This window comes from Motacilla alba, chromosome 18 (assembly GCF_015832195.1).
Source record: "Motacilla alba alba isolate MOTALB_02 chromosome 18, Motacilla_alba_V1.0_pri, whole genome shotgun sequence".
Classification (NCBI taxonomy): domain Eukaryota; kingdom Metazoa; phylum Chordata; class Aves; order Passeriformes; family Motacillidae; genus Motacilla; species Motacilla alba.
In genome coordinates this window covers 1,694,642-1,710,028 of record NC_052033.1, presented here as the reverse complement: position 1 = coordinate 1,710,028, position 15,387 = coordinate 1,694,642, and the positions used below count along the sequence as shown (strand labels likewise).

General features: G+C 61.7%; 2 protein-coding genes across 4 annotated transcripts; one reads left to right on the top strand and one right to left on the bottom strand.

The window, feature by feature from the left end:
• The first annotated feature begins 410 nt into the window (after window positions 1-410).
• LOC119709309 lies at window positions 411-7,965 on the top strand. 2 transcript variants are annotated; one of them, XM_038156898.1, is made up of 11 exons: window positions 411-675; window positions 902-1,006; window positions 1,478-1,534; window positions 2,900-3,008; window positions 3,191-3,786; window positions 3,976-4,145; window positions 4,286-4,366; window positions 5,032-5,097; window positions 5,226-5,309; window positions 5,835-5,946; window positions 6,123-7,965. In XM_038156898.1, exons 1-11 carry the CDS (start codon window positions 439-441, stop codon window positions 6,192-6,194), a joined length of 1,689 nt encoding a protein of 562 aa, XP_038012826.1. In that variant the 5' UTR covers window positions 411-438; the 3' UTR covers window positions 6,195-7,965. The 2 variants fall into 2 exon arrangements, with proteins under 2 accessions (XP_038012826.1, XP_038012827.1); XM_038156899.1 differs by lacking the exon at window positions 4,286-4,366 and having other exon boundaries at window positions 5,835-7,965.
• A 136-nt stretch (window positions 7,966-8,101) lies between these two features.
• On the bottom strand, window positions 8,102-12,989 carry UBALD2 (UBA like domain containing 2). 2 transcript variants are annotated; one of them, XM_038156914.1, is made up of 3 exons: window positions 12,748-12,987; window positions 12,105-12,167; window positions 8,102-9,249 (listed from the first exon to the last, which is right to left on the bottom strand). In XM_038156914.1, the coding sequence occupies exons 1-3, from the start codon at window positions 12,865-12,867 to the stop codon at window positions 8,929-8,931; spliced, it is 504 nt and encodes a 167-aa protein (XP_038012842.1). In that variant the 5' UTR covers window positions 12,868-12,987; the 3' UTR covers window positions 8,102-8,928. The 2 variants fall into 2 exon arrangements, with proteins under 2 accessions (XP_038012842.1, XP_038012843.1); XM_038156915.1 differs by lacking the exon at window positions 12,105-12,167 and having other exon boundaries at window positions 12,748-12,989.
• Window positions 12,990-15,387: the final 2,398 nt, after the last annotated feature.

Genomic DNA, 15,387 nt, shown 5'->3' with positions numbered 1-15,387 from the left:
ACTCACCCTGTGAGCGGCTCCTGTGGTACCACCTGCCCGATGTGAGCTGTCCTTGGAGTGATTTTGGGGCTGAAAGCGGTAAAGGCTGGAGGTGTTGTGGCACATGGTCCCTGCAGGTCCTGTTGGTTGGTGGAACCGGGACATCAGCAGCAGCAGGGACAATGGGGGCATTCCACGCAGGGCTGAGCCATTGCTGTGTAACAATGGGCACTCTTTGCCAGGGCAGGGGGACACGTAAAGAGAGACACAAATGGCACAGGCTCAGGAACAAGGAGGAGACTGAAGAGGAAGGAACCTGTCGGCTGTGCACCTCTTCCTCTTCCTTCTCTTCCTTCTAACACCTCCTACGACTGCCTACCACCTCCCACCCTCTCTGGAGCAATAGCACAAGAGGCTCCTGTTCCTGGCAGTTCTGTGCTTTTGGACAGACCAGCAGCAATGGCAACGCTCACTCTGGGCCAGATGCTGGATGCTGCCCTCGGGTCATCGAGAGCTGGACACGTCGACTTCGAGCAACTGCACAACCTCCTGAATGCGATGCTTCTGCACCTGGGCCTACGGGATCTGCTTGTCCTGGAGAACGGGGAACCACTGGAGGGAGCCGAGGAAAGCCCTTTCGCTTTCCTTAAGGACTTAAAGCAGAGAGTGGAAGCCAATGAAAAAGAAATCGCTGAGGTAGAGGCTCTTCCCAGCCCCAGGTGCTCCCCCCAAGGGAGAGGGGATGCACCCCCTCCTCTGGGGTCTGAACCCCCTCCTGGCTGCTGAGGATGTGCTGAAGGCCAAGCACTGCCTAGGCCAGGCCCTGAACTGCCCCTGGCTCTGAGCACACCATGGTGGGTGCAAAGGACCTGGGCCCCAGGGACCCTGCCCTGGGGCTCACCCCACCATCCCCCTCTCCCAGGTCCGGGCTCTTTGCCAGGAGCTCCGTGAGGAGGTCAATGAGGTGAAGTTGGAGCAGTCCCACATGGCAGAGGACATGCAGTATATGCTACAGAATTTTAACATGGTGAGCTGCTACTGGTGCCCCCTTGAGCTGCCCCTCACTGTGCTGCCCTGCAGCCCCTGGAGGCTCCCAGCGGGAAGGGCACCAGGAGGGATGAGAGGGACAGGTGTCCTGAGAGCGGAACGTGGGTGCTCATCCCAACCCACCTGGAGCCCCCCACTTTCCTTCTGCCAGCACTACCCTGGGGAGGGCAGAAGGGCACCACTGCCCACAGCCAGGCTGGTGGCTGAGGTCACTGCCTCCCTCAGATGGGCTGCTGAGGCCTTTGTGAACTAAACAGCCATAAAAAAAAAAAGGTATCCTAGGTCCAAGGAAGGGGAGGAGACAAAGGTCCACCTGTGGAATACAGCCACAGCCACTTGGCATAGCCCTGTCCAGGACCCCTCTGTCTGGTGTCCAAGTTAATTTGCAAATGTCCCTTTTAAATGCTGTTCCTGTGTCCTGACTCCTGTCCCTGTCCTCACCCTGCTCCAGGAAGAATTCCAGAACATGATGGATGAACTCCGTAACCAGCTGATGGAGTCTCTCCTGGTATGTCCCTGAGCATAGCCAGGGTCTGCTCCAGGGCAGGGTCCCCTCACATCAGGACATGGTCCCCAGATGTTCGGGGGGGGGGGATCAACACTCCTCTGGATATCCCATCCTGCCCCCAGTTACCCAGATGGCTCTGATCCTTCCTTCCCAAAACAAAATCTGGAAAAGAGGCTGATGCTCTCCCCAGCCCCAGAGGAGGTGAGAAACGTGATGTGCTGGGACATGCTGGAGGACTTCCTGGTGGGCAGCAAAGCGGGAGAAGGAGGAAGAGGAGGTCAAGGTCTCTGGTGCGGGATCGCAGCCCCCTGCACCTCCAGCCACTCTGCACCCCAGCGGCTCTGCTGAGGTTGCTCAGGACTCCTCTTCCCTGTGCATCCCACCAGGAGAAGGACCTGAGCCAGGGCAGCTCCTCAGCTGGCCTAACATGTGCTCCCAGCTCGTTTTCTGCTCAGAAAAGGGCCATGTTCAGGGTGGTGGGACAAACAGCAGGAGCTGGTACCTCCCTGGGTATGGCCAGGCTGCACTGGCACCGCACCGCAGCCCCTCCTTGCTCAGCATCAGGCAGAACCATGGCTCCCTGCCCTTCAGGTCTCTCTGGAGTGGTGGCTACGACTGGGGGACAGCAGAGGGATGTCGTGGGGCAGGTCTGGGATACTGAGTCCTGTTGCTGGAGGCAAGAATGCCTTGCTGTTGTATTAGATGGCATCAGTTTGGTGTTTGCTGATCCCCTGGGTTGGCTGTGAAAACCGTGGTCATGGAGGTGCCCAAAGGGCTAAACTGGCTGGGGAGGAACATTTCAAAGTTCAATAAAGGCAAGTGCAGGGTCCTTCACCTGCGGAGGAACAGCCCCGGCACCAGCACAGGCCAGGACTGAGTGGCTGGAAAAGCAGCTCTGTGGGGAAGGAGCTGGGGCTCCTGGTGGACAAGGAGCTGTCCATGAGCAGCACGGTGCCCGAGGGCACGAGAAGGGCACTGGTGTCCCGGGTGCATCAGGAGAGCATTCCCAGCAGGTCAGGGGTGATGCTGCCCCTCTGCTCAGCCCTGGCCAGGCCTCCCCTGGAGCAGTGTCCAGTTCTGGGCTCCTCGGGATGGGAGACACGGAGCTCCTGGAGAGGGTCCTGTGGAGGGCCACAGAGATGGTCTGGGGACTGGGGCATCTCTGTCCTGGGGAGAGGCTGAGGGTGCTGGGGCTGTTCAGCCTCAAGAGGAGACACTGAAAGGGCACTAAGGCTGGGAGGCTGATGCTGAGCATCCAGGAAGGATCTGTGCCTCAGTTTCCCCAGGAAGAGCTGGGTTGGGAGGCTGCCTTGGGGATCCTGAATGCAGCCCAATGTGGTAGCCAGCCCATCCTCTCCTTCCCAGAATGCCATAAAGAACATGATGGGTGGACCCGGCTCCCGAGACAAGAAGTCTGGCCACCAGCTCCTAGACTCAGACGATGACCAAGGGCTGATTGTCATCGGCAATGAAAGTACCTCTGGGCACAGCTGGGGAGGGAGCCGTGGGGTGTGAGGGCACAGGGGGCCGGGCAGGGGGCCTGCAGACTGCTGCCTTGTCCCCCAGCCGTGTTCCCCCTGGCTCCCCTGACCCTCGGCAGCTCTGGTTTCTTCTTGGAAGAAACCTGACCCTGGAAACTCTGGTTTCTTCTTCCAGTTACCCTCGTGGAAAGGCCCAAGACACCAAAGCATGGGGACAGCCGGCCTGCCAGCCCCGGTGGCAAGACACAGGGCAGTGAGAAGGAAGAGAATGCGAGCGGCGACCTGCTCTCCACTGGGGATAATGACATGGGACAGAGTGACGCGGGACAGACCAGGGCACGGAGTGGCATGGGACGGAGGGGCGTGGGATGGGGTACGGGACAGAAGGACATGAGGCAAAATGAGCAATTGGGTGACACGGGACAGAATGACACAGAACAGAAGGACGTGGGAAGGAGCGTGCGATGGAGCAGCAGAGGACGGAACGGCACGGGACAGGATGACATGGGACAGGATGACACGGGACAGAAGCACGTGAGACGAAATGTGCAATGGAGCGATGCAGGACAGGATGACATGGGACAGAAGGGCATGGGGAGGAGTGTGCGATGGAGTGACAGAGGACAGGATGACATGGGACAGATGAAGGATGAAGAGACCGAGATAGGCATCTCTGAGGTAGAGGCTCTTCCCCAACCCCTGGATAGTCCCCCTGAGATGACCACCATGGGAGAGATCAAGGAAGAAGAGACCAAGATGAGCATCTCCAAGGTAAAGGCTCTTCCCAACCTTGTGGGTGCTCCCCCTGAGTCACCCCCTCCTTTGGGGTCTGCACCCCCATCTTGCTGCCCTTAGACCAAGGTCTGGTTTAAGACCAAGCTCACAGTGGCACAGGAGGCTTCCTTGAGGGAAAGGGGTGGATGCAAGAGTTTGGGCTGAAACACTGTTCTGCTTGCTCAGGCTCCTCCCCACGTTCAGAGAAAGAGTCCAGATGGCAGTTTCACCACCTCAGAAACGCATCCAAGAGCCCCCGGCACCCACGTCCCAGTCCAGCGGGTGCAGTCAGTGCGAGGCCTCCCAGGATCCCGGAACCTCTGGATCCCAGCCGAGAGCGTGGCTGGGACTAGCAGGTGAGTGCCACGGGGACAGCAATGGCTTTGGGGACCGCACTGGCCCTGTTCCCTCTGGCTGGGCCCATGTGGTGCCCTGGCGTTGGATCCATTTATCCACTGATGGAACAGTGGGGATGCTGATGATGATTTCCTCCCAGTGGCAGTAGGCTCCCAACATCCAAGGACGCACATGGAGAAGGCAGTGTCAGGATGGAGGCACGCCCAGCTGAAGCTGGACTGTAGGTGCAAAGGCTTTTGTGACAATGTGGGGGACAGTGGCTTGTCCCCTGCCAGGGTGGGACACGCGGTGCCAGAGCCAGGTCGTGACCTGCCCTCCTGGCAGGGCACAGGGAGGTCCTGGGTGCTGACCAAGAGAGGACACAGTGTGAGGGCTGGTTGGGATGGCAGCTGTGGGAGCCTGAGCCTGAGCCCTCCCATCCCTGTGGGTCCAGGGCAGCCACAAGCAGCCACCCTATTGTGGAGACACCAGTGGGACCGAGGTGAGCGTGTCCCAGGCTGGGAGCATCCCACCCCATCCCACCCCTCCTCTGACCTTGACACCAGCCCCAGTTCCCATGGGACTAGGTTGTCCCTGGGAGACATTCCCATAGCAGTGGGTTTTGGGAGCTTCCCTCTGTGGATTCACCATTGTCCAGTATGAGCTGGAGCTTTGTCCCAGGTGGGACTCCACAAATTGCCCATTTTCCCCATCCCACTCCTTTATTTTGTGACCAGCCAGTGGGTTGGACTGTGCTGTGGTAGTGGTGGAGAATTCAGGCCCAGCACCCCACGATTCCCCTGAAAATGCTGAACTCCCTGCAGTGCCTGCCCCTGCACTTGGCTCTGCCTGCAGTCAGGGCTGTGTCCCCCAGGAGTCTACCCAGCCCTTTTCTCCCTGCTTTAGGATGCTCCTAAGGATGCCCTCTTCCGAGTACTCACCTTGTGACCCACTTGTGAAGTTGCCTGGCCAGTGAGTGGCACCAGCACCGGTGCATCGGGGGTGGGACAGGGGCAGATGGGTGCTGGCAGTGCCCTGCAGTGTCAGGGCTGGCTCGTCTGGCCCCTGTCACCCACCCGTGGCCCCTGTCGCCCTCCCAGACGCTCTGAGTTCATCCCGTCCACGCCACCGGCGTCCCCCGGCCTCTCGATGCGCCTGCCCCACCTCCGCAGGCAGGAGCAGAGGTAGGGACTTGGGGACCCAGCCCTGGCCCCTGGGGAGCCCTGTCCCAGCAAGCAGAGCTCTGCCCTGGGTGGGGTGGAAGCGGCTGGAGGTGCCCAGGCAGAGAGGAGCTGCAGAGGGTCAGCTGGGCTTGCCCCAGGTCGGAGGGGTTTTACAGCCCCCTGTGCTGTCCTGTCAAGCCCTGAAGCCACGGGGGATGAGTTGTGTCTGGTGTCAGCCTCAGCTCAGGCTTGGCAGGGACTTGGTGCCTCTTGTGAAGGGAGCTCCCAAAACCAAGCCCTGGAGCTGGGACAGGCCCTGCTCCTACCTTCTGATGTCCCCTGCGAAGGGCACCAGGACCTGTCACGGCCATGGGCAGCTCTTGGTGCTGTGGGGAAAGGGCAGACCCTGCAGGGCTGGGCGGGCAGGGGTCTCCTGCAGCAGCTGGAGGAGGGGGAGCACCCCCGGCACCCCTCCCTGGCATAGCAGGTTGAAGCACAGGGTGCCAGGGCGCCGGGCACTGAGCACCCCCGTGCCCTGCCCCACAGGGAGGAGGCAGCCGAGGGCTATTCCCGCAGATCACCGATGTACTCCGGGGGCAAACACACCAGCGTCAGCGCCGTGCAGCGCATGGAGCCCCTCCTTCCAGACCCCAACATGGTAGGGATGGGGAAGGTGGGGACACAGGCGGGACACCGAGGCTGGGAGAGTGATGCTGAGCGTCTGGGGGAGCATCCGTGCCTCAGTTTCCCCAGGAGGAGCTGGGTGGGGAGGCTGGCTTGGGGATGCTGAATGCAGCCCAGTGTGGCAGAGCCAGGCCATCCCCTCCTTCCCAGCCCGGCACGTACGAACTGATGGGCAAGGATGGAGTCGTGTACCGGGGCCGGATTCTCCCGGAGACGGACTGAGCAACGCCAGCCTGCAGAAATAAAGGGTGACCAACAACAGCCTGTGTCTCCCGAGCGGAGCAGCATCCTCCCTTCGTGCACAAGGAGGGGCCGGCAGCATCCCCTGTCCCGAAAGCAGCCCCTGTAAAGCCAGGCTCTGTGCCAGCCCCTGGTGTCGTGCAGCCCCTGGCACTCCCGAGCTCCACTTGTGCCCTGCCAGGGGACCCCCAGTAGGGGTCGGGGACAGCAGGAGGAGGAGGAGCAGCTTATTTGCTGCTGCAGAAGGGGGCAATGGGGACCTCAGCGGGAAGGGCGGCAGCAGAGCACAGTTTGACGCCAAAAGCAAATCCCAGCCCAAGCTGCTGATTCGCTTATCCCGGGGATGAGCACGGCCGAGCTGCCTTCCTCACCTCCGAGTGCAGAAACCCCCTCTGCCACCCCTCGTCCCTCTCGCAGCGCTGCCACTGACCAAAGGCACAAACCCCTCTGCTCCCACCTCCAACCAACGGGAGAGGGACACGTCCCCTCCTTGCCTTTGTGCCACCCCAAGGCTCGGGGCTGCTCCTGCCCTCCCCGCGGATGGGAGGGAGCCGCAGTGTGCGCCGAGATTCCGGGCACGGAAACCCCGACCCCGGAGCAGCACGGGGGCACCGAGGGGTGTGACAGCTGGGGACACACGGCTGCGTGCGCAGGGGGCTGGGGATGTCCCCTCTACACACAGGCAGTGACACTTCCTGGGGGGACACAAAAGCGGTGGCACCTCTGGGGTGAGTGGGAGGGTGAAAACCCTGAGGGGAACCCCACTGGAACCTCGGGGGGACCCAGAGCTTATGGGGGACATCCGCTGGGGGCTGCCCTGCCCTCCTGGTGGATGTCCCCAGACCTTCCCCCCCAGGGACAGCCTCCATCCCTGTCAGCTCCTCTGCACTCCACGGGCACGGGGAGCTCCCCCTGGAATGCTCTCTCTGCGGGGTTTGGTTTTCAGGAAAACCAGGTGCTCAAAACCTGCTCTGGGGGTACTGAGGTGGACGCAGCCGGCTCTGGGATCTCCCCAGTGCCACCTCCTGCAGGATAACTGGGAACACTGAGCAAACCCCTGGGCACCTGAGCAGAGCCAGCAAAGAACCATCCTGCACTCCTGGCTGGGGTTGAGGGGCCTAAAAACAAACACCTTTGGGAGTAACTGCAATTGCAGGACGTGGCCCAGCTGGGGTCACCTCTTTGGTGCTCATCATCCTCCTGCCCCTTCTGCTGCCCCAGGGTCCAGGTGCACCCTGTAAACACCCCCACCCCCCGAACACACCCCAGCCTGGGGTGACCTCTGGAGCAGGTAAGTAACCCCAAATGGATTTTTTTGCCTTTTCTCCTTGGAGTCATCCTGGGGACCTCCCCATCCCTGCAGGAAGCTTTGAACTGTGCTGGGAGCCTCCCTGTCATTCCTGACATTTCCAGAGCCGTTGTGCTCCCATTTTTGGGGTTTTACCCCAGCTGTTTGGTGTGTGAATGCAGTGGCCACAGGCCTGGTGAGCTCCCATGTCCTCTGGCTGGTGACCCTTCTGCAGAGGGGGACACTCAGAGGACACCATCTCCTCCCCAAGGGGGGCTCATCCCTGGGTGGGTGATAGGGCTGGGGGGCCCAGGCTGCTGGAGGGCTTTTGCAAGCTGTGAGATGTTGTCAGGGGACAGACAGGGGTGTCAGCTGCACCCCCTGGCACACACGGGGGCACCTCGGTGTGCTGGCACAGCACCCACATGGCCCTGGATCTTCCCTCTGATCCCCCCTCTTTGGGGACAGCAGTGGTGGCTTGAGGAGGCAGAGCACAGACTCAGTCCCCACTGGGGATGCTGCCTCACAGAAGAGCCACCCTCATTTTCAGTGCCCTGCCAGGGACACCCTCTCAGCACAGAGAAAAGGCAGGGACAGCTGGTGTTAAAAAAGTGATTTTTTTTTTTTAATTTTTATTATTTTTTTAAATTAATAAAAAACCTTCAACCTGTTTTTTGCTGGGTCTTTTTTATCTTTTTTTTTTTTTTTTTTGGTTTGTTTTTGTGTTTGTTTTTTTTTAAGCAACATTGATTTGAAAACTAAAAAACCCCCAGCTCCCCCCTGCCTGGGGAAGCACCACGTAGGGCGGTCACAGGGACAGGGGGACATCACTTTGATAAACCCCCAGGCCCTGGGGGTGCTGAGGGAGGGAGAATGGGGTTGGGGGCAAGTCCGGGGGGGGGTCTGTGCAAGAAGCCGGGCTGAATTTCGGGAGCCAGAGAGCTGCCTTTGCTCTGGGCACTGCAACAAGTGCCCAGGGAAGCCAGAGCTGGGGAGGGAGTCCGGTGGCTCCGTGTCCGTGTGGCTGTGATCTGGGGTGCCAACAGCCATCCGTTTGTTTTTGTTATTCCTGTCCTCCCCTTCCCTCTCCTGCCCTGATGTAGAGATGCTGGGTGGGGATAGAGCCACAGGGAAAACCCCCAGACACCCAGCAGCTGCCTCCACGCTGCTGCTCCTTCTCTCTGGATTTATATACATTAGATATATTTATATATTATAGTTATATATTTTTTTTAAAAAAGAGGAGGGGAGTAGAGAGCAGCCAGAAGCTCTCACGGGTCAGTGCCCTCCCTGGCAGCGTGTGCTCCCCCCCCTAAAAATAATAATAAAACCTAGAAAATTATTCCAGTGCGTTTCTTGGCGAGCCCCTGCTCCCAACGCCCCGGCCCGGCCCCCCCTGACCCCCCCAACCCTCCGCCAGCCCCAGCCTTATCTCTGACCATCCATGGTGGCCACGGCTTTCTGTGGGGGGGCAGGGGCCGGGGGGGTGGGCGGCCAGGAGGGCTGCGGGTGGTGCAGGTGGTGGTGGAGGCCGTGGGTGGTGGGCGAGGACGGGGGCAGCCAGGCGGGCTGGTGGCTGGGGGGCGAGGAGGCCCAGAAGGGGCTGAAGCTGCCCGGGGGGGAGCAGGCCATGGAGGTGATGGGGCTGTTGCTGCTCTGCAGGCTCTCCGAGGTGCGCAGCTTGGAGAACATGGCCAGCGCGTCCGGGAAGTTGGGCGGCGTGGCCGGCGTGTTGCTGGGGGTGCACATCTGCAGGGCACAGGAGAACGGGGCTGTCAGCTCGCTCACGGGGGGGTTTTAGGGGGGTCCCAACCCAGCCACGACAGCCAGACCCATGGCTGGGGATCCTGCCTGCATCCCACACCTGGCACCCCCCCACGCCCACACCCAGGGGTCTGTGTGGCTCCCCCAAAGGTTTGGGGTGTCCAGGGAGAGGCTCCAGCCATCTGGGAAGGACATTTGGGACCATCCCAGAAACGCAAAGCCCACGGATGAGGCAGGTTTGGGGAGCAGCACAAACAGAGCTGACACAAAGGGGTCCAGTCTGGAAGGTAGGGAGGGTGCTGGGGTCCTGCCTGGCCCCACAGGACCCCCTTTCACCCAGGTTCCTCGCCCTGCTCCCCTTCACACCCCATTATGGCAGAGAGAGCACAAGGCAAGCAGGGCCCCCCCAGTTCCTGGTACAGGCCCTGCCTTCTTGGTACCCAGCTAAATTTAGCACCCCGACAGTGATGGATCCGTCCCTTTTTCCAGCAGAGGAAAAATCCACTAGGGAGGACCCAGCCCTGCTCCAAGGCTGGAACAGGGACCCCAAATCAGGCAAGAATTGGCTGAACTGAGAGCTGGGGAGGGGCTAAAAGGGGGACAGGGCTGTGTATGCAAATTCCATGAGGCTGCACACACAGGGAAGCGCCTGTGAGCAGGGGGATGCCTGGACATGGGGGGGTCCATGCACAGGGAGACTTCACCCCTCTGGTTAAATCCATCCCAAATCCCTGCTGCCCTCCTGGAGCCACAGCTCCTGACAGATGTTTGTGGGGACTTCGAGCAGAGTTAAAGGGCTCGGTCAGTGTCTGCTGCCTTTAGCAACGGGGGACTGAGATCCTGCTGGTGGGGAATAGCTGCTTCATCTCCCTCTCCCTGGGGCTTACCCCAGGATCTGCCCCTGGCTGGTGCTCAGCAGCCCCTGCTGCTCCCCAGCACAGCCCAACACCTAAACCCCTCTCAGAGGCTCCTCCTCATCCCTGTCCCGGCCACACTGAGTGATGCTGGGATCACAGGAGCAAACCCTTGCTGGGGGGCCCAGAGCCCTGAAGTCAGGGTGCTCCCCCAGCCTGAGGGAAGCAGCAGCTGGCTCTCATCAGCCTCTGGAGCTGGGGCACCCCAAAAATGCAATCAGGCTGGCACTGAACAGGTTCATAGTTAACCAGGGATGTTCCTCCACAGAACTCATTTCAGAGCTCAGCTTCAAGTGGTGCTAACCCAGCCTTTGCTTTTTAAATTAACCTATACATTTTGCAGTAGTTGAAAAGACATTTGTTGGGAAAAAAGCTCCAACAAATCAACAAACCACAAAAACCTTAAATTTGCTGTTTTGAAAAAAACGCACTACCACCACAGTGAGCCCTGGAATGATGCTGGACACAGCTCTGAGCTTCTGGGGTGATGTTTGCCAGACTAATTCGAAATATTAATTAAAAAATAAGAATTTCCATGAAATTATTGCCTTCCTCCTCCAACACATCTTGAGGAGAGCTGTCAGAGGGTCGGTCACTGACACCCCAAACAGCTCTGGCAAGTCCCGGCCCCACAGAATCTGTGGGGGATTGGGGAGTGTGGGGAGCTCCCCACGGGGTGGGGGTGATGGGGACGAGCCCCCGCCCATCAAACCACAGCCACACTCACAGCTTTGTTCCCTGACGCTTGAAAAAGAAATAGAAACTGCCAGCACCCAGCTCCTCATCTCACGCCTGCCTCGAGTGTGGGGCATTTCAAAGGGCACAAACCAGGGTGCGGGGAGGGAAACACCAAATAAACTCCCCAGAATAGGAGTATCTGGAGAGAGGGTAAAAGGTGCTTTGACACCACGTGCAGCACACGGTGTTATGAAAACATCGCTGGGGAGGGGGAGAACCGAGCGGCTCGGGTCTGGGGGGGAAAGGGGTGCCCGTTTTGGGGGGGGGGAGGGAGATGGGGCCGGGATGGGGCTCACCAGCCCTGCTCTGCATCCCACCCGCGGCAGCCGCCCGGCACGAACTGCCCCGATGAGGCTTTGGGGTGAGAACAGCGGGGCCTGGATCCGCTCCCGCCTGCTCCCCCGGCCCCTCTCCCTCCGGGATCGCGGCCGTTCCGCCAGGAGACCCTGCGGCCTCCCCGGGGCAGCACGGAAACGTGCGGGCCGGGGAGGAATTGCAATAAAAGGGGTTTTAGTGGGAGCTGGCTGACAAAGCGACTTTCTCCGAGGGACACCGAGCGCTTGCTGCCGGCAATGCCGGGCCGGCTGGCGATCCCCGATGGAAGGAGAAAAGGGGGAAATTCGCCTTCCCCCCGATCCGCTCCTTCCCCCACGCGCGGCACCGGGCAGTTCCCTCAACGCTGGAGGATGGCCACGGGGGGAGAGGGGAAACAAGAAAGAAAACCCCCGAGAAACACAAAACAAAACACCCGGAGGGGAACAACTTCCTCCCTTTGGCCGAGGGGATGTGCCCTCGGCCAAGGTCAAGTGCCCTGGGGGGAAAGGGGGCTCCAGACGCGGCCCCGGCCGGGGGAGCCCGAGCTGCAGCGCGATGCTCGCCGAGACAAACTATTTCCTGGCAGACATTTTAGCTCGTGTTTACATTCTCCGGCTGCGTGCTCCTGCGGGCGCCCAGCAATATGGCTGGCAGGGAGCTGACAGCTCCGGGGGCCGGGGGCTGCACCCCCTCGGGGGGCCCGGGAGGGGGGGGCTTCTCTGGGGGGTCGTGGGGTGGGTGGTGCTGACAGGGGTGGGGGGTATGGGGGGATGGCTGGCGCTGGGAAGGGTCTAAAGGTGTTTTTGGGGCTGGGGGCGTTGGGGAGGGGATGGGGGGGTGCAGGGGTGAGGGAGGGGCCGGGGTCCCACTTACCATCTGGGGGGGGTGGTGGCTGCTGGGAATGTTGGTCTCCTGGAAGAAGGCGCTGAGGGCTGTCTGTGGGGACAAGCTGTCAGCTCCGGCCCACCCAAGACAAAGGGGGAGGGACGACACGGGCCCCCCAGAGCTCACCCCGCAGCCCCCCGCTCGCTCCCACCCCCGGGACCGCCCCGGGGGCATCCCGGGGTGCCCCAGCCCCGCCAGGCCTCGGGGCTGCCCTTCACCCGACCCCCCGCAGATCGCGTCCCCCACTCACCCAGGGGCTCCCGAGGCGAGGGGACACCCCCGAGCCCGCGTCTGCCCCCCCGCCTGTCGCCCCCATCCCCAGATCGGAGCGCGAGGGAGGGGCCGGCCCGCCGGGCCGCGGCTCGGGTTTCGGCCCGGGTATCAATAGACCGGCGGAGCCCGGGGCCGAATCGCCCCCCGCCCCGGCGAGGGTGCCGGGGGGGCGGGCAGGACCCCCCCCAAAACCCGGCCACGCGTGTCGGGGGGCCGGGGCCGCGCAGGCCTGCCCCCACCCCCACCGCCTTCCGCCCCGCGGCTCTGCGGGCAGGCGGGCGCGCGGATCGGGACCGGGGGGCGTCCCGGTTCTCGCGCGGGTTATCCCGATCCGTGCCGCCGGCGGCCCGGCCCGTACCTCGAACTGCCAGTGTGCCGCCTGCAGCAGCTGCTTGGCCTGGTCGGCGGCGCAGCCCGCCGCCAGCACGAACTGGTTGATCATCACCTGGTGCCGCAGCTCTTCCATGTTGACGGACATGGCGGGGCGGCCCCGGCCCGGCCCGGCCCGCACCGCCCGGAGCGCCCCGCGCCCGCCGCGCCCGCCGCGCTCCACCGGGGGGACCGGGGGGCGCCGCCGGCCCCGCCCCCGCGCGATGATTGGCCGCCGCCGCGCCCCGGGTCCCGCCCACCGCCGGCTTCGAACCTTCCAGCTGCCCCGGCGCCTTCCCATTGGCCACCGCCTGTGTTTTGGCTGCAGGCGGCGCCGCGATTGGCTGGCGGTGGCGGAGGCGGGGCCAGGCGGGAGGGAGAAAGGGAGGACCGGGCGTTGATTGGCTGTGCGGCGGTTTTATCGTGAGGCGTTGGTGACGTCACGCTCATTGAGGCGGTTCATTGAGGGGCGCGGTTTGGGGGCTCGCGTTGGAGCTGTTTGGGGGTGCGCTGTGGGGACGCTCACTGCGGGGAGCTGTTTGGGGGTGCGCTGTGGGGACGCTCACTGAGGGCAGCTGTTTGGGGGTGCGCTGTGGGGACGCTCACTGAGGGGAGCTGTTTGGGGGTGCGCTGTGGGGACGCTCACTGAGGGGAGCTGTTTAGGGGGTGCGCTGTGGGGACGCTCACTGAGGGGAGCTGTTTAGGGGTGCGCTATGGGGACGCTCACTGAGGGCAGCTGTTTGGGGGTGCGCTGTGGGGACGCTCACTCAGGGGAGCTGTTTGGGGGTGCGCTGTGGGGACGCTCACTGAGGGCAGCTGTTTGCGGGGTTATGGAAGGGGCTTCAGTTCCATGGTTCATGGAGAGGGGGGTCACAGAGAGGGGGGGCTCCGCCCGTCCCTGGATACCCCTGTTGGGGGGCCACTCCCCCGGGGGCTGCGCCTTAACCGCCTGCCTTGGCACCCCCAGCCAGGCTCCCTCATTCTCGCTTAGCAAGGCTCCTCTGTTCCTTCAGCAAAGCTCTCCCAGCACCCCGTCTCCTCCTTCCTGGGGACCCTCTTGCCCCCTCCGGGGATCCCCCTTAACCCCCTGCCTTGGCTCTCCCATCTGGGAACCGTTTCCCCTGGGGATGGGACCCTAACCAGGGGCAGGAGCAGGGACCCATCCTCTTCATCCCCATGCCCCTGCCATGTAAAGGCTGTGGGGTTCAGGGCCGCTCCCAGTCTGGGGGAAGGGGGGTTGGGATTTTTTGTTAATGGTTAAAATCCTGATGACTCTGAGCTCCAGTCTCAGCCTGCACTGATGAGCTCTCCCCTGGTGTGCTTGCCCCACGCCACGTTTGGGGGTCCAAGTGGGACTTGTGTGATTCGTGCCTTGAAGTGTCTTGATTAAAAAAGGAAAATTGGCATTTAAACCCCAAACAAATAAAGAAGGGACTTTGTAAAAGCATGGTGTGAAAATAGATTGATCTGGGATGAGCCACTGGAGGTTCGGGGGTGTGGTGGTGGTGGTGACCAGCTGGCCAGGGAGAGGGAATGAGGAGGCAGAGCAATGGAAACTTGAAGCTGCATCTGCAGCTGGTTGCCCCCACAGAGAACCTCTGTAGGGCTTCTGCAGAGTCCTGCTGGTCCCATGAAGGTGAAGTCCAGCAATGCCAGTCTGTGGTTGCCCAGGCTGGAATCCTGGGGGGATTTCAGCCCCGATTCAGGGAGGTCCCACCACTGGGGTTCAGCGATGGGTGTGGAGGGTCCTGCTTGCCCGGTAGGATTTTGGTAGCTTTGTCTTCTTGGAGCAAAACCAGCCTTGAGGCAGGTGGAGGTGTGAGAGGAGCAATTCCAGATGCAGGGATCCCAGACCCACCTGCCTCTGCACGCAGCCCTGGCGAGCTCTCAGAACCTCCTGCTCGCCAAAGCCACCCGTGGGCACAGCGCAGCTTCCAGCTGAGAGCAGCTGGCCTCGGGTAGTGCCTGCCTGGGAAACCCATGGGAATGCAGCTCATGGGCCCTTGGCACCCAAAGCTGTGACAGAGTAGTGCTGGTGACACTTGGAGAAATCAGCAGGACTGAGTTCTTCCAAATGACCCTTTTTGGGGCAGGATTCGGTGTCACCTCTCCATGCTGAGATGCTCTTCCAGATGTGCTGCCCTGGGACCCTGGGGGTCACCCCTGCAGGCCGGGGGGCCCCCAGCACCTCCCCGGGCAGGAGCTGTGGAGCCCTTGGCAGGCACCAAGGAAGGGTCACCCCCTCCCCAGGCATGGCCACTGCGGGGCTGCACAGGGCAGAGCCGGCCCGGGAGAGGGGCTGCTGCTGCCCCAGTGTGTGCCAGCTTGTGCTGGGGCAACTGGGAACGGACTGGCTGTACAGACAAACCTTTTCTGCTGTGGGTGGGCTGCACACCCACCTGTTATAACATTAAATGCTGTGCTCGACCGTGACTCAGTTTCCCTCTCGGCACAAGGAGGCAGGACCCTCTGTCTGTGTCATCCCAAATCCCACAGCCGGGGCAGTACGAGCTTCAGACAGCCCTGCAGCGCATGCATTTGGGGTTCAAACGTTGCATTTTCTTTGGATTCCCTCTCCGGGTCAGCCCTGCTGGGGTTTCTCCTGGCTTTATGTGCGCTGGGATGTGCA

Coding starts and splice junctions, on each gene's coding strand:
- LOC119709309 (XM_038156898.1), top strand. CDS start 439: ATGGCAACGCTCACTCTGGGCCAGATGCTGGATGCTGCCCTCGGGTCA. Junction 676..901: donor ATGAAAAAGAAATCGCTGAG/GTAGAGGCTCTT, acceptor CCCCTCTCCCAG/GTCCGGGCTCTTTGCCAGGA. Junction 3,009..3,190: donor GATTGTCATCGGCAATGAAA/GTACCTCTGGGC, acceptor TTCTTCTTCCAG/TTACCCTCGTGGAAAGGCCC.
- UBALD2 (XM_038156914.1), bottom strand. CDS start 12,867: ATGTCCGTCAACATGGAAGAGCTGCGGCACCAGGTGATGATCAACCAG. Junction 12,168..12,747: donor CGGCACACTGGCAGTTCGAG/GTACGGGCCGGG, acceptor TTGTCCCCACAG/ACAGCCCTCAGCGCCTTCTT. Junction 9,250..12,104: donor GCCACCACCCCCCCCAGATG/GTAAGTGGGACC, acceptor TGTGCCCTGCAG/ATGTGCACCCCCAGCAACAC.